This window comes from Labrus bergylta, chromosome 13 (genome assembly GCF_963930695.1).
Source record: "Labrus bergylta chromosome 13, fLabBer1.1, whole genome shotgun sequence".
Lineage (NCBI taxonomy): Eukaryota > Metazoa > Chordata > Actinopteri > Labriformes > Labridae > Labrus > Labrus bergylta.
The window spans coordinates 9,265,199-9,283,870 of NC_089207.1; the positions used below are offsets into that span (position 1 = coordinate 9,265,199).

At 39.7% G+C, this 18,672-nt stretch overlaps 1 protein-coding gene across 23 annotated transcripts in view; it reads left to right on the top strand.

Moving 5' to 3' along the window:
- Positions 1-3,704: 3,704 nt before the first annotated feature.
- Positions 3,705-18,672, top strand: part of neb (nebulin) — a 69,517-nt gene continuing 54,549 nt past the window's right edge. For 14 of the 23 annotated variants that reach the window (XM_065962542.1, XM_029280284.2, XM_065962552.1 and 11 more), the window contains exons 1-19: positions 3,709-3,766; positions 4,932-5,010; positions 8,386-8,448; positions 9,691-9,798; positions 9,982-10,089; positions 11,014-11,118; positions 11,208-11,312; positions 11,414-11,518; positions 12,640-12,744; positions 14,226-14,330; positions 14,432-14,539; positions 15,045-15,161; positions 16,184-16,285; positions 16,372-16,479; positions 16,582-16,686; positions 16,785-16,883; positions 18,056-18,160; positions 18,273-18,380; positions 18,504-18,617. In XM_065962542.1, coding sequence (XP_065818614.1) covers positions 4,951-5,010; positions 8,386-8,448; positions 9,691-9,798; positions 9,982-10,089; positions 11,014-11,118; positions 11,208-11,312; positions 11,414-11,518; positions 12,640-12,744; positions 14,226-14,330; positions 14,432-14,539; positions 15,045-15,161; positions 16,184-16,285; positions 16,372-16,479; positions 16,582-16,686; positions 16,785-16,883; positions 18,056-18,160; positions 18,273-18,380; positions 18,504-18,617 — 1,830 coding nt within the window. In that variant the 5' untranslated portion in view covers positions 3,709-3,766; positions 4,932-4,950. Of the gene's footprint in view, positions 3,767-4,931; positions 5,011-8,385; positions 8,449-9,690; positions 9,799-9,981; positions 10,090-11,013; positions 11,119-11,207; positions 11,313-11,413; positions 11,519-12,639; positions 12,745-14,225; positions 14,331-14,431; positions 14,540-15,044; positions 15,162-16,183; positions 16,286-16,371; positions 16,480-16,581; positions 16,687-16,784; positions 16,884-18,055; positions 18,161-18,272; positions 18,381-18,503; positions 18,618-18,672 lie in introns of all 23 variants that reach the window. The other 9 variants (XM_065962554.1, XM_065962549.1, XM_065962553.1 and 6 more) reach the window with 5 other exon arrangements.

Sequence of the window (18,672 nt, forward strand, 5' to 3'; positions counted from 1 at the left end):
GCCTGATTTTATAAAGCACATATCACAACAAAGTGCTTCACCACAAGAACAGTGAACACAAAAACGTCAATGGTTAGACAATTTAAGGGCAAGACTTTAAGAAACAAGATTATTAAACAGTAAAATATACACCTCGGATAGCGTCAGGAATGTATTTGTTGAAGGTGTTCAACTTCAGATGTTTTTTTGCCAACATTTCAGGTATTGTAGCTGGTAAGTCGGCCATCAATAGGTGTTTTCGGACCAAACATTTTTGGGGACTTTTTGAAGAGGAACTCTCCACTAGGGAGTTACCTCAGAACTCCAAACCATGGGGACTTTTTTTCTGTCTGTCAATGGTGACAGCTGATATGAACCTTAAAAGGACTGCATTTCCTCCTTGCATTAACACTCAACAATACCTAGACATCGTTGTAGGTCCATTTGTCCGTGTTTTTTAATGTATATTTTTAAGAGTTTTTACCGACTGTTATTTACTGATTTTTGCGAAAGTTTACAGCAGGATTTAAAAATGGCGATTGGTGGTAGTGGATTAGCTCTAGTGTTGGACCAATCAACAGACGTATGAACCAATCACAGTGCACTTTGCATCACTCCAAAGTCTCTCTTGTACTCTCCATCAGGAGATAAAAAGGTTTGAGGGACTGAAATAGTTCCTGCGGTGTGGCATCAATACAAAACGGCTCCAAGAGTTCCTGGAACTATGAAAAGTCAAGAAATACTGTGAACATATGTTTGTAATAATGAGTTGAAATACTTTTTATAGCCCCCTCGTTTAGGACAGGAGGGTTCTGTGTTCCAGTTTATTTGGAGTAGTGAGTCAATGATTGTGTCAGACACTATAATCACTCTAAAGGTCTGACTGGATAGTTGACCGACATACTGTTTGCACTGGTCTACCTTATGTTGAGAACAATGAAAGCCTGACTACAGTAGAGCCTATTAAATATATCTTCCTGATTCCAGAAGTGATACCACGGTGAGAGTAAATAAATAAATCAGTCCAAACCTAAAAGATAAACTAAACCGAGACATCACTTGCTTCTTCTTAATAGAGCTTTAAAGATCAGTCCAGATGTTTGCATTAGTCTGGAAATCTTTCTACATTTGCAAAGTCATTCTATCACTGCCTGACTGTTTTTATTCTGAGTGTCTTACCTCACTAGAACCTTTGTTTCTTTCATCCCTATGTGTTGATGTGCAAGGATTGACTGTTGGCAGTGTTTATGTTTTGGTTGTCCATCCTGCAGCTGTTGTGTTCTGGTGTCAGTGGTCATCAGTCACTTTTTTCCAGTGACTAAGCATCATGTAGTCCTGCACCCCCCCCCCCCCCCCCCCCCCCCTTGTTGGGTGTCCTTGGCTTTAGGAAGTCATTCTTTTGACTGCTAGAATCATTAAAAGACTGTGATACCCTGTCTGAAGTTGAAACGTAATGCACCGAATGTTTTCAAAGCTGTATAAAATCGTATAACCTAATACTCGACAAAAGGTTTGAAGGGTTCATTGAACTGTGCGTAGCTCTTCTTGGTTTAAATGCCGAGGTTTAGAGTTTAGGGTTAGGGTTCAATGGAATAGAAGTAAATGCAAAAAATACAAATAAATGAAGGTTGGGGGGGGTCTTAGAAGGAGCGCTTCCTGGACTAAACAAAAAGTGTAGGTTCGAGGTGATCTCTGGGTTTGGATACAAACAGTTGAAAAATAACAAAAAACTCCAGGGCACTCTCTTTAGAACAACAGAAGTCAATGCAATTTCATTTGTTGCTTTTAAAATGACAAAATGTGTAAAACGACATATTTTTACTCCAGCAAATCTACTTACCAATAAGCCAGCAACATCTTTAAAGGGACTATTTCTCCTAAAAAGTCTGATTATCGAAGGTAAATTGGGCATTGCGGGAGGATAACAACTCTATAAAGGATAACAATATTTAAAAAAATAAAAATAAATATGGAACCTCGATGTTGGGCATTGAATGTGTCTCTGTGTACATTAAGGTCAGTGACTGTGTTAACATTAGTTCACTTTAAAACAATATATTTGTTCATTAGTTTCATGGCTTCAAAACATCTTTACTTCTTCAGTTTCTGCAGATTTCATGAAGACTTGTGATGTTGCTAATGAGGCCGGAGCAGCAAGTCATCCAGTGCATCACAGAGTTGAGAGCCATTACCACTCTCCCAAGAGAGAGAGAGAGAGAGATAGGGAGAGGGACGCTCAGCTGCTGCTGTCCATCTGGGTCCCTGGGCAGCACCCTGCTGCTGGCAAAACGAGTGAGAGCAAAGATATGACATACCAAAGAGATAGAGGCACATCATCTAAAAATTGTTTATCTAAAATTCTATAAACATGTATAACACCATTTTCCACAACTGTATTCATAAATTGAAGTAGGCCTATATCACATCTGCAGCTGGACCTCAAAAGTCCAACCCACGCAGTCTAGAAATAGTTCCTGTATTTTTAAATCTCAAAGTCTTTTTTTACTCATGGATTGTGTGAAACTTGCAGTTTACCTCATTTCCTACATTTAAACATTTGCTTTTTGTGCTCTGGGTATCGGCTATTTATCCTGCTAGAATGTTTATTTTCTTCATTGAATTAAATGCATTAGCATAGTGTTAATTAATCAACATATAAGCAAGATGCCTTTATGTAACTGTGCTGGAATTGGTACAATAGCTATATTTTATCCGCAGCCCTTAAACATGTACTCACAAAAAACAACAACAAAGAGTTTACAAATAGAGAACACCTTAAAGGACCGTTCAAAGAGGCCGTACACAGAAAAGCTCACAGACTCTTTTACATAGTTTTATTACATTAAAAATAATGGATTTAGATTGAATCAAGCCCATTTCCTTACAGGTAGAGAATATATTTGCTGTATGACCTGCAGGTTGTGATCTAAGGGTTCAAAAATAAATTTTAAATTGGTTGACCACTGTAAGGTTAAAAAACCTTATGGATGCGTGTACGATTGTTATTGGTCTGCCCTCAGTTGTCTAAAATGTTATCATGTCAAATGTCCTCGACCTTAATTCCAAGGCAAATGTCAGGGCTTATGCAGGGTGACTCATTATGTGTTTACGGGCTTTGTCTTAATCCAAAATGGCGTCTGCGATTAACCAGATAAACTTACATTTGACGTACCTATAACTATTCTTATGTGGTTCGTATTTGTCGGAGCATTTGCTTGTTTGTTATTTTTCTGTCTCGCAGGTCTTCAGTCTAATGTTGACCTGATTCTTGACGTGACCTAGCGAGCTCAGGGTCAGCTAACAGATGACCTCAACAGATCTGGCACTCACAGTCCTGCTAGGCTGTCAGCTAGAGACTTCTCATCACAGGCTCATACTCATATCCTAACCCATCTGTGACCTTTTCAAACCTTTTATAAACAACTGTTGTTGTGATATTTATCAATATCACAACAATCACACACCCCTCCACACACACACACACACACACAGTGTGGTAGTTGGGGTTAACTCTTGTCTTCTCCAGACCCCCAACTCCACCAGTGCCCACTGCCTTCCTCATAACTGTACCGCTGATGTGTTAGCCTCAACAGGTGCTCTTTTCTGTGAGGATCACTTAAGTATATTTAGAATTTGAAACTCGAGAGGACCGGTCTGTGATTGGCTGCGCCGGCCACATGATAACCTGGGTACAAACTGCAGCTGTGTGCTGTCGCCCAGCGTTTCTCTGGAGGGAAGCTGGGAAGACTTTGGCGGCTTGGGAGACCATTTAACTTTAATATTACTGGTAAGCAAAAAAAAAAAGAAAAAAGGATAATAAAGCACCAATGTCATTATTTTCTACAACCTGCATGGCTTTCCATCTGCTTGGACTTCCATCATTTCTTAAACTGCTGCCATACGGATCCAGGAGGACCGCTGAATGAGGAATAAGGAGAGGGAAAGCTCTGCTGCACCTTGATGGAGTTTAAATAACGGTCCAGAACTGCAAGATTGAAGCACGATGAGAGCTGGCCTGCCTTTTGGATGTATCCGAAACATCAGCAGAAGTCTGACCCTTTTGCCCTCTTTCCGCAATCTCAGCACCTTTCGGCCTATTTGGTCTTTCCATCTTATCTTTCACACCTATTTGTCATGTTTTAGAGAACAAAAAGTATGTTTTAATCTAAAGAGAGGGCAATCAAGTGCTAAAAAAAGGGAGTTCGTATGCCATCCTATATTTAACCTGCAGCCTCAGAAGGCATTGCATCTCCGTTTGCTAAACAGAGTCCACCAATCAGGCTGTGGCATTAGCTTACATGTCAAATAGCTGAAGCACTGTTGGGCAGCTGTCGCCAACCTTCAGCTTGGAGGCTCAGGTCTTTGAACTGTGTTGTGGCAAGTGAGGGAGGAGGGGCAGCAAAGGCCCATAAGGATGCACTCAGTGTTTCACATCCCCTAGTCTGCAATTCTCCTTGTGTCATTATTGATTTACGCTTGTTGAACACCTTGTGAATTGTGTCACATTATTGTTAGTAGTTTGTGCAGGATTGGGGAAAATCACAAAAGTTGGACTATCAGTTTGAGACCCAGTGGATGGCAAGTGAGGAGTCCTTACTGTCAGGAAATACTGCGGCAATCTTTGGCTGGTATGGCATGCGCATTGGTTAAACATCAACATGTTAGTGTTCTGTTTTTCTGTTGTGTGCTGTTTTTAATTCCCTTTTTAAAATAGGGTGATTGTGCTCAATGGGGACTGACTGGCAGCATCCTAAAAGATTGCTGGTGCAGCTTTTTTATCTTTCCAGTTTAAGCTTTGATAACGGCTGGTTAAAATGATGAGCTAGGTGCTATGGATAGAACATCTGAATTAAGGAGGTTTACATGTTGTAAGCCTTGAAATGAGAGAAAACGTTTAACATCCAGGTGTTGAGTGATGAATGCCCTAAAGTTGTCATCTCTGTTTTGTGTAGAACCTCTAAGACTGTCAAAATGGCGGATACTGGTCAGGAGTATGAGGAATATGAGGAGGAGGAGGAGGTTATTGACGAGGTAAGTGGACATGTTCATCACTCTGTTATATAAATTTATTGTACAGTGAAAGAAAGTTTGTCACTTTGTTTTTCTTTGTTTTGTTTTTTTACCATTTCAAGCCTTAATAAGAATACAAAAACACAAACGTCAAGCCGGGGATTTCATTGAATCCTGTACATTGAGGGTATTTGCCTGATCTGCGGGCCCTGTGGAAGGCCCCCTATGAATAGGGAAGTTAATGACCCTCTCCAGTCAGCAGTTCAGGGAACAAGTCACCCAGCCTGCTGGTGGATCCTGTTTCACAGGGACCCCTTCTGATGGGTTTTAAGTCCTGGATTTCCCTTAAACAGACCAATTTAAATCAAAAGTATTTCAAACTGAAGAGGATTATGAACGTGAATATTTTACTGAGACATAATCTGTTGTTCTCTTAAGGTACAGAGGCCTTAACCAGAGGCTGTGCCAGCCACACAACCTTATTAAATAGAAGTAATAATTACACAGCTGCTTAAAATGAAACATAAAATCAGATATTCCTGCAGAGAAATTGAAAAAATTAGTTTTATTGTATTTTTAAACCAGGCAATCCACCGCATTTAACATATCTAACATATTTTGTCATGCTGTAATGGTACCCAACTTATAATGGCATCCTTCCTGTGCAGCAGACCTAGTTACAGGTTGGATTACATGCAGTTTGAGGGAGTGTCCGTTTCTGGAAGTTGAAGTGAAGAATTTGGATTTTTCTTTTTAAAATGAGTCGATAACATTTAACACAACATATTTTCAAACCGATCATTGAATTTTTGTGTTCATCCACCTATCTCCAGTGATTTCTGTCAGCATACTTTGCAGGATGTTTTTATGTGCGTATATGCTCTACATGAATTATTGTGTTGCTGAAGTTCTCCGTGTCAGTGTCCAATGGAAGAGTGAAAGCAGAAGGCTAACACCTTAATCTCATATTTCCTGGTGAAATAGGATTAAAGTTTGCCTTGTATTTGTCCTTACTTAATATTCATGATATCTTATGGGGGAGTTTGAATGGTTGTCGCAGGATTACTGTACGTGATCACAACCAAAATGTAGTTGCTATCATTCATCTCCCGTATAACATATCATCTGTTTCAAATACATTTACCATCTTTGAAGCAAAGATGTAAATCATTTGGGAGGCGTAACAGAAGGATACTCATAACGATAAACACCCTATACACTCTGATTTCACGAGCACTTTCATCTGCACTGTGGAGAAAAGCTGAACTGTTTAAAGTGAAAAGTAAGAAGGCTTCTTATTTAATCCACAGAATGGGGAGAAACATAGTGAAGGGTCATAATGGAAAATACACATACTGAGCGCAGGTTTTTAAGCACTTTTATTTGAAAGTGATCTACCTCATAAATCATTAAAATGTGTTTTTTTAGTATTGACTTTTTTTTTTTTTAACGACTGAACTCCTCAGGTCATGGAGGGGAGGAGTGTAGAGTTCTCTGTCTGGCGTTCAGACAAATTTAGAAGTGGACATCTACGGCTCATTGGCAGAGCGATGGAGTGCAGGGGGAAGCGAAGGGAGAGAAAGCAGCGAGAGAGGGAGTTAGGGGTGGAGGGGAGAATGAGAGGAGCTACTGTGCTATAAATCACACTGATAGCCTCCAGCGGGTTAACGTCACACCGCTAGAAATTTGCTTAGGAGAGGAGAATGCATGGAAAACCTGTGTGACAGTCGATAGATCAGTTTATACACTGCTTTGTAGGGACGTGCAACGTGGTAGTAGTTTCCATCCACACTGATGGTTCTCTCCTGTCTGATAGATTTGAATAATGAAGCCTCTTGTAAATGTCGATCCAAATGATTGAGATGTTCTTTCTCTCAGCTCTGGTTGCTCCGAGATTTCAGGAAGATTTGAAGGGAATATTGAGTCTTTTTTCAGTTCAACCTTATGCAGCCATAAAGGTCCCACTTTGACAGCTTCTAAAGAGAGGGAAGGAAAATTCATAGTTGGCTGTTAGTGAGACACGCTATTCAAGGAACCTGATCCTGTAGGTGGAGAGGAGAGGTGGCCAGCTTGATTATAAAGCTTTCCGCTTAAGTGGATGCAAAACAACAGTTTTCTCTCTTATTTCACGGGGGAACTAATGATGCAGAAACTTTTAGGTTATAAATTGAATGAGTTCTGCCATCACTTCAGTACAATGGGGTGGGGGGGAGGGGGACAAATCCACAAACATCATAATTGTTATTCCAGATATCCTACAAAAAACAAACTGTTAATATTTTTAATTGATGCAACTAGGGCTAGGAATCTTTGGGTGTCTCACGATTCGATTCGATTTTGAACCTTGGGGTCACGATTCGATTCAGAATCTATTTTCGATTCAAAACGATTCTGGATTCATGATTCAAAGTCTATTTTTGAATTAGTACATACTTCAGGATCTACTCCAGTCATCTGTGAGACTGGCTGAATCTCTTGCTTCTCCATTTGGCATCCTACTGAGTTAAAGAGCTAGCATTAGCACCTAGCAGGGAGTGACTAATGAGACAAAAAAAAAAAAGAAGATTTTTGGAAGTTATGAATCAATTTAGAAATGTCAGAAGATGCGAATCTCGATTTTTACATCAAACAATTTTTTTTCCAACCTCTAGATGCAACACATTGTTTCCTGAAGTATACATGGTTTGTGAGACAAACGCAATGAAATCCCCTTCACTGTCGTAGATTGGAGGCACAAACCTCAGCGACAGAGGTCTCCAAATGTCGTCAGATATAACCACAACTATCTGCATCGGCCAGATGTTGCTCGAGATTAGCGAGAAAAATCTGTTAGAGGCTGTGTGTGAACAGACATGGAGATTACAAAGCTGTCTAAACAGCTTGTATACTTGCTGTGTGCTGTGGCACCAGACAACAGGGATAAAAGTATATTTAATGACAATTTAAGAATAGGATTGTAGTCATGTGAGTGTCTGGTTTTTATAGACTTGGTCACAGAGTTAGAAACAGTCAGGCTCACATAACACAGAGGATATAAATGCTACTGTTTCCTCTGAATACAGACAGTCATGAACACTTACGACACATTCACCTCAGGGTTTATCCTTATTCTTTCAGTGACACAATCTGTGTGCAGAAGAAGTCTGTTTGTTACAGGTTAGGCACAGAGATACCTGATGACAACACTTTTATGGAGTGTATAGGTTGTTTGAGAGCAGAACAGCTACTAATGTAGAGCAGCTTAGATTATATTACTAGAAGTGGGACTGATAGATCAGCACCAGAGCTGTGGAAAAATCAACCTCAATCCTGTGAGAAAAACAAAATACTGTGCTGTTTCTCCATTCAACTGTTCTGGCAGTTTTGAAAACCCCAGAGTGTTTCCTATATTTATAGTATTATGAGGAGATAACAACATCCACCACGACTGTCGGTGAACAAAAGAGTCAGTCCATTCAGGTAAAGCACCTCCCTCCCAAGGGACACCAGTACCAACCTGAGCAGGATATCCCGCCCTTGTCTTGACAATGTTGCATCTCCCTCCCTATGTGCATGCATGTCTGGATTTTCCTGCTGTCTGCTTATTCCATTAAAGGCAGTGTCTCTCTTTCTTTGCAGTCAGGTTTGTCAATAAAGCCTCTTAAGTTACTGCAGAAAATTCTGCATGTGCATCAAAGTCTGTTGCAGCTTTTAACAATTCAAAACCAAATTTTATTGTACCTGTCAAGAAGAAATGGCTTCTTTTTTGTAATGCTTCCCGTCTCAACAGATGCTACACTGTAACTCTTAGGTATATTTATATGTGCTGAGCCTGGCCATTGCATGTAGGGAAGCACCTTATGGAAACTTTGAAGCTGTTAATGTATATTAAGCGCTTTCCTTTACATGTGTAGTTGTTCCCAGTCCTGTAGTCACCCTTCATCTATTTTTATCTGAGTACATGCTGTATATCCTGTCATTATCCTAACAGCCAGGTCTGTGTGTAGAATATATTTGGGTTTCACTTAAAACCCTTTGAGTCTCAGCATGTGCCGTTTCATTTGTTGAAGGTGAGTAATCAGAGTTAAAGGTAAACATCAGAGTCACACAAATCATCATCGGTGTGGCAAAGTCCCGAACACCAAGCAAGTTGTTAGTTTGTTTGGTTACCACTTGTTTTAAAGTCATACAAGTCTTTGTTAAATTATAATCACTAGTATCAGAAAGTGTTGAAGCTTTAAAATAACTGCAGAGCTTCAGTTATATTTTAAATCAAAAGCTGCCAGGAGCAGAAGAGAGAGAGAGAGAGAGAGCGCTGTCTAAATTGCACAAATACGTCGGCAATGTTTGGTCACACAAAAGTTTCCCAAGTGTTTGTGCAATTTAGACAGTGTGCACGTGTTTGTCTGCAATCTTTCTTAATGAAAAAACACTAGAAATGATCAATTATTAGATACCAAGGACTTCTATTTTGGTTGTCGTTGTATTGAGACATGTATCGATATGATTCGATTTTCAATAGTGTTTCTGATAAAGTTGCAAATCACCTTCTCGATTATTTGTTCTGTTGAATTGACATTGCATCCTTCTCCTTGTCTTTGGTGATAGCCCTGTTAGTTGTAGTTTGACTTCCTATGTGGCCTACATGTTTTCTGAAATTGAGAGACGTAGGCCATTTCGTTAGGCAGATGGTTAATAGTTTTTCACTCTGTCCTCCTCCAGGCCGGTTTGCCTACCAGGAGAGTCAGGAAGAAGGTCAAAGTGGATAGCTCCAAGTTCATGACTCCATACCTGGCTCACAGCCAGAAGATGATGGAGCAGTACAGTCACGTAAGCACCATGTGTAACACTTATTCACTGTGTATTTCAAGCCAGATAACTCACTTTCATATAAATATATTTGAGATTCAAAGCAGTTATTAATGTTTTCTTTCACCTCAGATACAGTACTTAATTGGTTGCAGAGTATTTCATGACTCCGGTGCTCAATACGATTATCTCTCTCTTCAACAGAACAAGTACAGGCATGCTTACGACTTGACCCGAGGGCAGCCTCCTGCAATCATCACTGATAGTCCTGAAATGATTCGCATCAGGAAGGCCCAGGAGCAACTAAGTGAGGTACCACAATCTTTTTGGATTATAAACTCCCACAATTCATGCTGGGTAAAGTTTTTTTTTTTGTTGAAGACAAGGGCCCTGGTTATTCAAAAGGTTTAATCTGGTTTAATCCAGTTTAATATCCAGGATCACATAATCCAGCTCACTTTGACAACGTTTTTTTAAAAAAAATTTTAAGAAAGCTGGAATAGATCTACCTGATCTAGATACAAACCTTAAAGGATTTCCAAATCAGGATTTCCAGTCGTCTTAAGGGGACTTCACATTACATACTTTGTCCACAGGGGTTCACCAAAATCTACACAAATCAAAAGATCCCAACAGTTACTTTAAAATATACATTTTATTTTTGAAGCTTTGACACCAAAACAAGACAGAATTTTAGGGCAAATGTTTTCTTTTTTCTTTTTAAATGTCTTTAAATATCATCTACCTTGTAAAAAATGGTTCTGAGCATTTTCAAAGTCTTCCCTGTAATCCATCCTGAATCCAGCTCTCTGCGGGGACCAGGATAATCCTGATAATTCTTTTAATCAAAGTCATCCTACTTATGGGGATGATAACCAGGACTGAATTACCTGATCTTATTCAGTTATGTAATGTTTTTTTTTCTCCTTATGAGCACCTCCATTTGAAGACTTGATCCTATCAAATAGCTTTAGTCCTGTTTGGTTACTTTTGAATAACTGGGCCCACGTTTTAGTATCACTGTATGTCTCATTACTTAAAAGAAAATATTTTGAGGGCAGAAATATTGTAGCTCAAATGTGTCAACATGAAAGTGGAGCAGTGATTTCTGAACCAGTCCATTATGATTTTTCCTCAGGCTCAGTTAAGCTTATAACAACATTGCAACCAGGATGAATAAATGATTTGCTTTTGCTCTAGTTATGAAAAATAATTTATTCCATGTATCATCATCAGGTTAAATATCGCATGGAGGGAAATAAGGCCCGCAACCAAAGCTTGTACGACGGGGAGGCCAGGGAGGTCATCCACGTCAAGCATGTGTCTGATCTGATTAGCAAGGTGAGCTATCTACATAAATAACAATGTACTGATACTTTTAAACAAATATTTGTGATATATAACACCTGTGCTGTGCTCATCCCTCATAGGTTCTGTACAGGCAGAAGTGGGATGAGACTAAGGACAGGTACATGCTGCCTCCTGATGCTCCTGAGCTGGTCCTGGCTGTGAAGAATGCTGCTAACTACAGCAAAGTAAGCAGCACTTTATGTACAGAAGAAACATTTCTCTGACATTAGAAAAACATCTAACTATACCGTTTACTAAATGACCCCCTCCCCCCTCTCTCGCTCAGAAACATTACACTGAGGACTGGGATGTGGAGAAGACCATGTTCTACCCGTACAGCGACAGCCCCGAGCTGCGCAGGGTGGCCAAGGCTCAGGAAGTCCTCAGTGATGTAAGTTGAGTTTCCTGACTACTTCCTGTTTTCTTCTGAAGTCTGTGCAAATGCATGTCGACCGACATTAAGATTTTGGACACGTGTGTGATAAGATGAAAAACACAATATTGTGACGTACTGTATAAATCTGGAATAAGAACCTTTTTATGTATTTGTGTTTTGATCAATTTGACAACATAATGTATACCATGACATAGTTTTCAGATGTAGGAGAGTTTTAATTGCCTTTTATATGTCAGCAGGTCGTTCTAAAAAAAACAACATATATCACAATCTATGATTGGTATCTATAGCTACTGATTATATTTCCAATGCCGTTTTTTTGGTTCAGTTTCTTATAATGTCATATTATGCAACAATGTATTATAAATTTAACAATGTAGAACAAAGGATTTTGCCGTAATTTTTCCATTCGTTGTCTACCACAGAGACAAGCACATTTTATATATCTGAGGCCGCTGTGGCTCAGTTGATAGAGTCGTAGGTTTGATCCCCAGCTCCTGCAGCCGCATGTCTGATTTGTCCTTGGGCAAGACACTTAACCCCAAATTGCTATGAATATTTGTGAATGGGATTATTTACTTCTGCTGGACACTTTACATAGCAGCCTCTGCCATCAGTGTCTGATTGGTTGTGAGTGTGTAGGTGTGACCTGCGGTGTAAAAGCACTTAGAGTAGTCAGAAGACCAGAAAAGCGCTATACAAGCTCAAATCCATTTAGCATATATTTCTCATCCTCTTAGGGTCAGCCACTTCTGCTGAGTCAGACGTAATATAAAATAAGTGGCAATTTCCACTTGTATAGTGGGGCAGTTAAAATTGCCATTTATGCTCCACCTAAAAAATTGCCAATAAATATATTCTTTCTTTTCAGGGTCCATTAATAAGTGCTGATTCAGATGTAACATACAAACTGTGATTGCAATTATAATGGCCATTTGTGCCCCTCTTTCCTGAGGAACACAATTGCCTTTTGCGTTTTCTGCTGATGTAGGAAAAGTCACCAATCAATGTAGATAAGATCTGTATGAGGCAGACTACTCTAAGGTCAGCTATTGATGTTAAAGAATGAACCAGCTCTGCTAAGTCAAGCTCTCACTTTGATTCTCCTCCTGCAGGTTAAGTACAAGAAGGGTCACGTTGAACGCACGGCCAAGTTCACCTCTTTGGCTGATCCTCCTGAGGTGGAGCTGGCGAGGAGAGTGGCCAATCAGCGCAGTGATGTAAGCAGAAAGGGTTTGAAGTCGCTCTCAAACATATTTCACAAGTGTAAAACCAATAGAGAAAGAAATAAAAGATAAAAGTAGGCAAAGTAAGAATTTGCCTGTTTTTTTAAAAGCTTGCTTATGGTCCTCGTAATGCATAATGACATCTTTCTTCTATATTCTTCTGTATTCTCTTTTCTTGTTATTGTTAATAAATAACACAGTACAATACACTTCATAAATCTGCAGTGGATTTTGCAGCCCTTGCTGTCGTATTTATTCCTGTAGATTTGTTTACCCACATAACACTTGGAGATGTGGGATAAAGTAGAATCAATGTGACAGGGGCGTGTCCAGAGGGGTGGCATGGGCCCCCCCTTAAAAACTAGTTGGCCACCCCAAAAATCCCAAACAATGATTGGCTATTTATCTTATCAGAGGCGGGACTTAAGTTCAAATGCACTATTCTAGCTGTGTAGCAACAGGCTGCTGAAACCTCAGCTGTAAAGTAATACTGAGCACATCTATTTCATAAGACAGCTTCTTAGGAGAGGAAATAGTCCATAAAGACTTGCATGCATATTCTTGCACTCTGCCTAACTTAAAAAGGACTTACTCGCAATCTTTGGGTACCAAAACATTGCCAATTAAATATTTTTTTTAGACAGTGTGTAAGAGAGTACATGCAGTTTTCCAAATACTAGAAATTGTGACTTTGTACATTTTCTTTATTTTATCTAAGAGATTAGAAGTTGCAAAATTGAATTATTTACAAGTACAGATCAGTAATGAGGAATGAAAGGGTAAATATTTGAATTTCACAAACTTGTGCACAAACTTAAAGCCAGCCCCCTATAAGTCAGTGCCCCAGGTGGGCCACCCCAGTCTGGACATGCCCCTGCATTGTTACATTTGATCTGTTAAAGATATTTAAGTAGCAGGGTTAATTTAAGACACTAGAGCTTGAAGTTTGCACAGTGCACAAATGGAAACAGTGCCCTCAGAGGCTAACAAATCCCAAACCACTGTGGGGAATAACGGGCCACCTGCTCTCTGATATTAATGGTCATACTAAGCTGGAGGGGAGAGGCTAACAATAGTTTGAAATGACAGGGATTCCAGTCATTCCCTGTTATGTGTTTTATCAAACAGAATAAAATAATAATGATAATAATAACCTTATTTAGATAGCACATTTGAAAATAGAGTGACAATCTGCTTTCACAGATAAAACAAAACCAGGGTTTCCCAGAATGCAATGCAGAAATCAAAACAACAAAAGAGGCTGATATAAGGGTACAGTTTAGATGAAGTCCAAGCATGAAGACAAAGGAGCACAAACATAGCAGAGAGAAGATTTATGATAAAGTCAAAGAGATTAAAATGACTTCAAAATGAAATGCTCAAAGTTCCTCCAGTCATTTTCTTCTCTTCAAACAAAGTGTCCCGGATCTCATTATACAAATACTCTAATACTGAATGTGTTTTGTTTTCCACAGCTGAAGTACAAAGAAGATTACAATAAAAATGTGAAGGGACAGTGGTGCGAGACGCCCTATTTCGATGTGGCCATTGCCAGGGTGGCGATGGACAACCTCAGCAGTGTAAGAGCTTTGAAAACACTTAGGACACAGAATAACCAGAATGGTATTCAACTGTTCATTTCTTTTACAACTAACTGTAAATCCTTTTTCTGTTATTGTAGAAGAAATACACGCAAGCATTTGAAGACGAAAAAGACCAAATTTATTTCATGCAAACAGACACGCCTGTTTACGACACAAACAAGAAGTCTCGCATTGCTATTAGTGAGGTGAGTAAACACACACACAACACACACATACACACACACACAAACGCAATTGTGATGGATTATTTTTATACGTACTATCTCATGTGGAAGACACGACAAAGAGTTGACCCGTGTCTCAGAGCAGAGTATGAGTCAATGCAGCGAGTCCACTCTGACGCAGGGACCCGGTGTATTGTGCCCACACTCGTACACTGCGTGACTGAGGGATCTGCATTTGGTTCACTCTTACTGTGAAAGCCTGTCGTTTCTCTTGAACCCAGTGACAACATATCAGACGATGTGAAGAGGCTTTTCTGCTGCTGTATACCTCATAGACGCCCACATGTTCACACACAATTCAAACATGCGTCATTTCAGGAAAACTATAAAGATGTGTTCTCTCACAATGAATGACTGTACAAGTGCTTTTTTTTGTCCCTTCTTTATGACTTACCACACGAATTAAGTGCATGAACACAATTTTGTATTTTTCTTACTCACACATTTCTCCATGTTTCATTGTCAGGTCCAATACAAGAAGGAATACGAGAAGACGAAAGCGCAGGCCGACTACAACACGCTCCCCGCCACAGAGAATCCTCTCCTCAGACAGCTCAGATACGCCGGCACCATCCTCAGTGACGTAGGTGTCGAGAAAACCAAGGCCAAAAAAATATTTTTTTCAAATCACAGCTGGTTTGATGAAAAATGATGGATGCTAGAGGGTATTTTTTTAGGACAACATAAGAGACTGTTTTTGAGGCAGTACAGAAGTATAAAAAATTAGCATTAATGGTCTCCATGTGTGTTTTCTGTGTTGTCAGAGATATTGCATGCATAAGTTCCTGTTAGACCATGAACCAAAAAAAAAGCTGCCAAAGTGATTGAGGTGGTTTTGGATTTTATTTAGAGCGTCTTACAGCCTCTTTTTGAGTGGATTTTCTTCATTTTTAATTTGGGAAAAATCTCTCAATTTACATTGAAAAGTCACACATTATCCTCCAATTCAACCAGTTTCAATAAGTCTCAGCGCTCCCAAAAACATATCTGGGAGGTTTCTTGTTCTAAATCCACTCTGATCCTATATTTGATCATGCCTATAAACCCTTCTATTTCAGCCCTGCTCAGAACAGGCTGTTTCTGTGTCTGTACCTTTAAATGTAAATGTAAATGACCACGCCCCTCTCTGGAAGGGCTTAGGTGGCTTGGACTTTCTTGCACCATGCCCTATTCTTGTTCACAGTGAGAAGGCAGACTCAGAGGTCAGAACAAACACCTAGCTGTGGGAGTGTCATCCACCTGGGGGAGGGGTTACTGCCCTTTGTGATGTCATGAAGGGAAAATCGCCAAACGCCCCTTTTGAGCACACATTTTCTGAAAAGTTGAGCAGATAAAAGACGGAGAGGATGGACTTTTCTCATAATTGGGGGGCTTGTAGACAGACTTAGAACCGGATAAATGTTCAAAAAACATGGTAAAGTGTATTGTGAACAATATGTGACCTTTAAACAGTACTGAAGTGAGAGCAGTTTACAGTCGTGAGTGAGTTTACGGTTTGAAATCCATTTGAACACATTTTTAGTTAAGCTGTTTCTCTGTTTCTCTGTGTTAAGTGTTTTGTTGTATTTTGTTTCCTGTTAAAATTCCTTTCTGTGTTCTTTGCAGAAAGTATACAAGGCCAGCTATGAGAAATCCCGGGGTTTCAGCATCAACTACTGTGACACGCCCAAATTTCAGATGGACTCAGTACTTAAGAAATTCTCTGATGTAAGAAAAATTACAGGTTTAAATACTTTTTTGACAAAAACAAATAGTACTATTGTTCTTTAAAATCGTTTTATTTCCTTTTTTAGGCACGTTACAAAGATAAGTATGAAAGTGAGGTGAAGGGCCACTACATTGGCAGCTATGAAGATCTTTACATGATTCATTGCCAGAAGATGGAGGAAATGAAGAATGAGGTGAGTCATTTTTGAATTCTTCTCACATTTTTTTGGCAATTTTAAAACCAGTGTTTGAATTGATCTTGTCTTTACTCACAAGCTGCGTTTCATGTCTTGCAGCAACTGTACAAATCTGAGTACGAAGACATTAAAACAAGATGCTTCTTCCCTCAAACAATGACGCCCGAGTATGAAGCCACAAAGAAGCTTCAGCAGTGTAAAGATGTCAGTTTTGATTGAATACTTCTACTTCTAGGTTTGACATTCCTCTTGTTCGATGTTTGTTGATCATAAAATCTTTCTATCTGTCTTACGGTTTGCAGAAAGTTTACCGGCAACATCCCGACACAGTGAAATTTACACAAGTAGTTGATTCACCAGTTCAGGTTCAAGCCGCCATTAACGCCAAGCAGCTAAGTGATGTAAGTATGACTGCATGGACCACCTCTCGTGGTACCGATACACTATACATTTGAATACACCTCCCATTGGATCATCACTTGTATTTAAAGGTTATATTACTTATCAGTACGGCTATCGTTTTGATGATTTCTTCCTGCATGTTAAAGTAAGTTACAGTGATTCATAAAATGTTGATGTGAACATATCTGTTTCTTAAAATTGTCCATTATTGACTGAAATTGCTACAATCACCTTTTACAGTCGAGATCAAATTCTCCTGGATGTGCAGATCACGTTAAAATGTGCCCAATCATCCACGTAGCCCAGCTGTCTTTCTGTGGGCACCATGGAAACTGGAGAGCCATCTCTCTGTAGTATAAATAGCAACAAGCATTCAGTTGGCCCAGAATAAACCCTGTGATCGGAGAGGGGCTGGGGAGGCAGGGAAAGGGACAGTTAAGATATTTCAGATGGAGCACAGATGATGCACTGCTGCCCTCTGGTGATGGGAAGTCAGAAAACACCTTGCACAAATCTTTTTTGGGTGACCCCTGTGTAGAAATCGGTGCCTCTTATTTCTTTGTTGATCCTGTACTGCACATGTAGACAGGGTTTTCCCTGCTGTCTTTAACAGTTAAATATCTTTGCCATGGAAAATGTCCACAAAGGCTGTTTTCTGCAGGGTACTGTCAGGTACTGTGTCTGACACCTACCCTGTGGCAGTACTTACAATGATAAAAATGTACTATGTAGGGCCGCTGGTGGCCTAGTGGTTAGTTCACGCCCCATGCACAGAGGCTGTTGTCCTTGAAGTGGGCGGCCCGGGTTCAATCCGGCCTGTAGCTCATTTCCCACATGTCATTCCCTACTCTCTTTCACCCTGATTTCTGACTATTTCCACTGTCCTATTTCCAAATAAAGGCTAAAATATATATATATATATATATATATATATATATATATAGATGTAAACCTTTAAAAAAAGAGAAAGAGATGGTCAATCTTGTTCCTGATGGTCTTGTTTGCTTTTGTAGGTCACAAACAGGCATCACTATGAATTTCAGTTCCTTTTATAACCAGCAATAAAACCCTCACAGCAGCTTTAAAATGAGCACTGATGTTTTACACGGAGGAGAGATGTTGTTGTTGTTTTAACTTAAAGAATAATTGTATCACTTTGCTCTTTTTGCAGTTGAACTACCACGCCGATTACGAGAAAATTAAGGTCAAGAACAGCCTGCCGCCAGACTATCCCTTCTTCATCCAGTCCAGAGTAAACGCTTTTAACCTCAGTGATGTAAGTCACGGCTCATTTCTGAATCCTATTCATTTCAAGCTATAACAACCGATTTTCTGTCTGCTGTTATTTGGTTTGCATTGTGTACCTCACTGTGATTTTCCTCTTGCAGAATTGTTATAAGTACGAGTGGGAGAAAGACAAAGCGAAAAAGTTTGAGGTCAAGGGCGATGCCATCTCGATCCTTGCTGCTCGTGCTCACACCAACATTGCCAGTGATGTAAGCACGCTACAGTTTCTGCCTTTCTGATTACTGCATTTATTGATTACTTTGATCTTTCATTATTTAGCCATCTACTTTTTGTTAACCTTGTGTCGGATAACTTTCTGTTTGTCTCCACAGGTCAAATATAAGAAGGAATATGAGAAGAACAAGGGGCAGATGGTTGGAGCTCTCAGCATTAATGACGATCCTAAAATCCTGCACTCTGTTCATGTGGCAAAAATCCAGAGTGATGTAAGTACTTAGCTCGCTGTAGGCCTTCATATTGAACATGTCCTTTAATATTCAT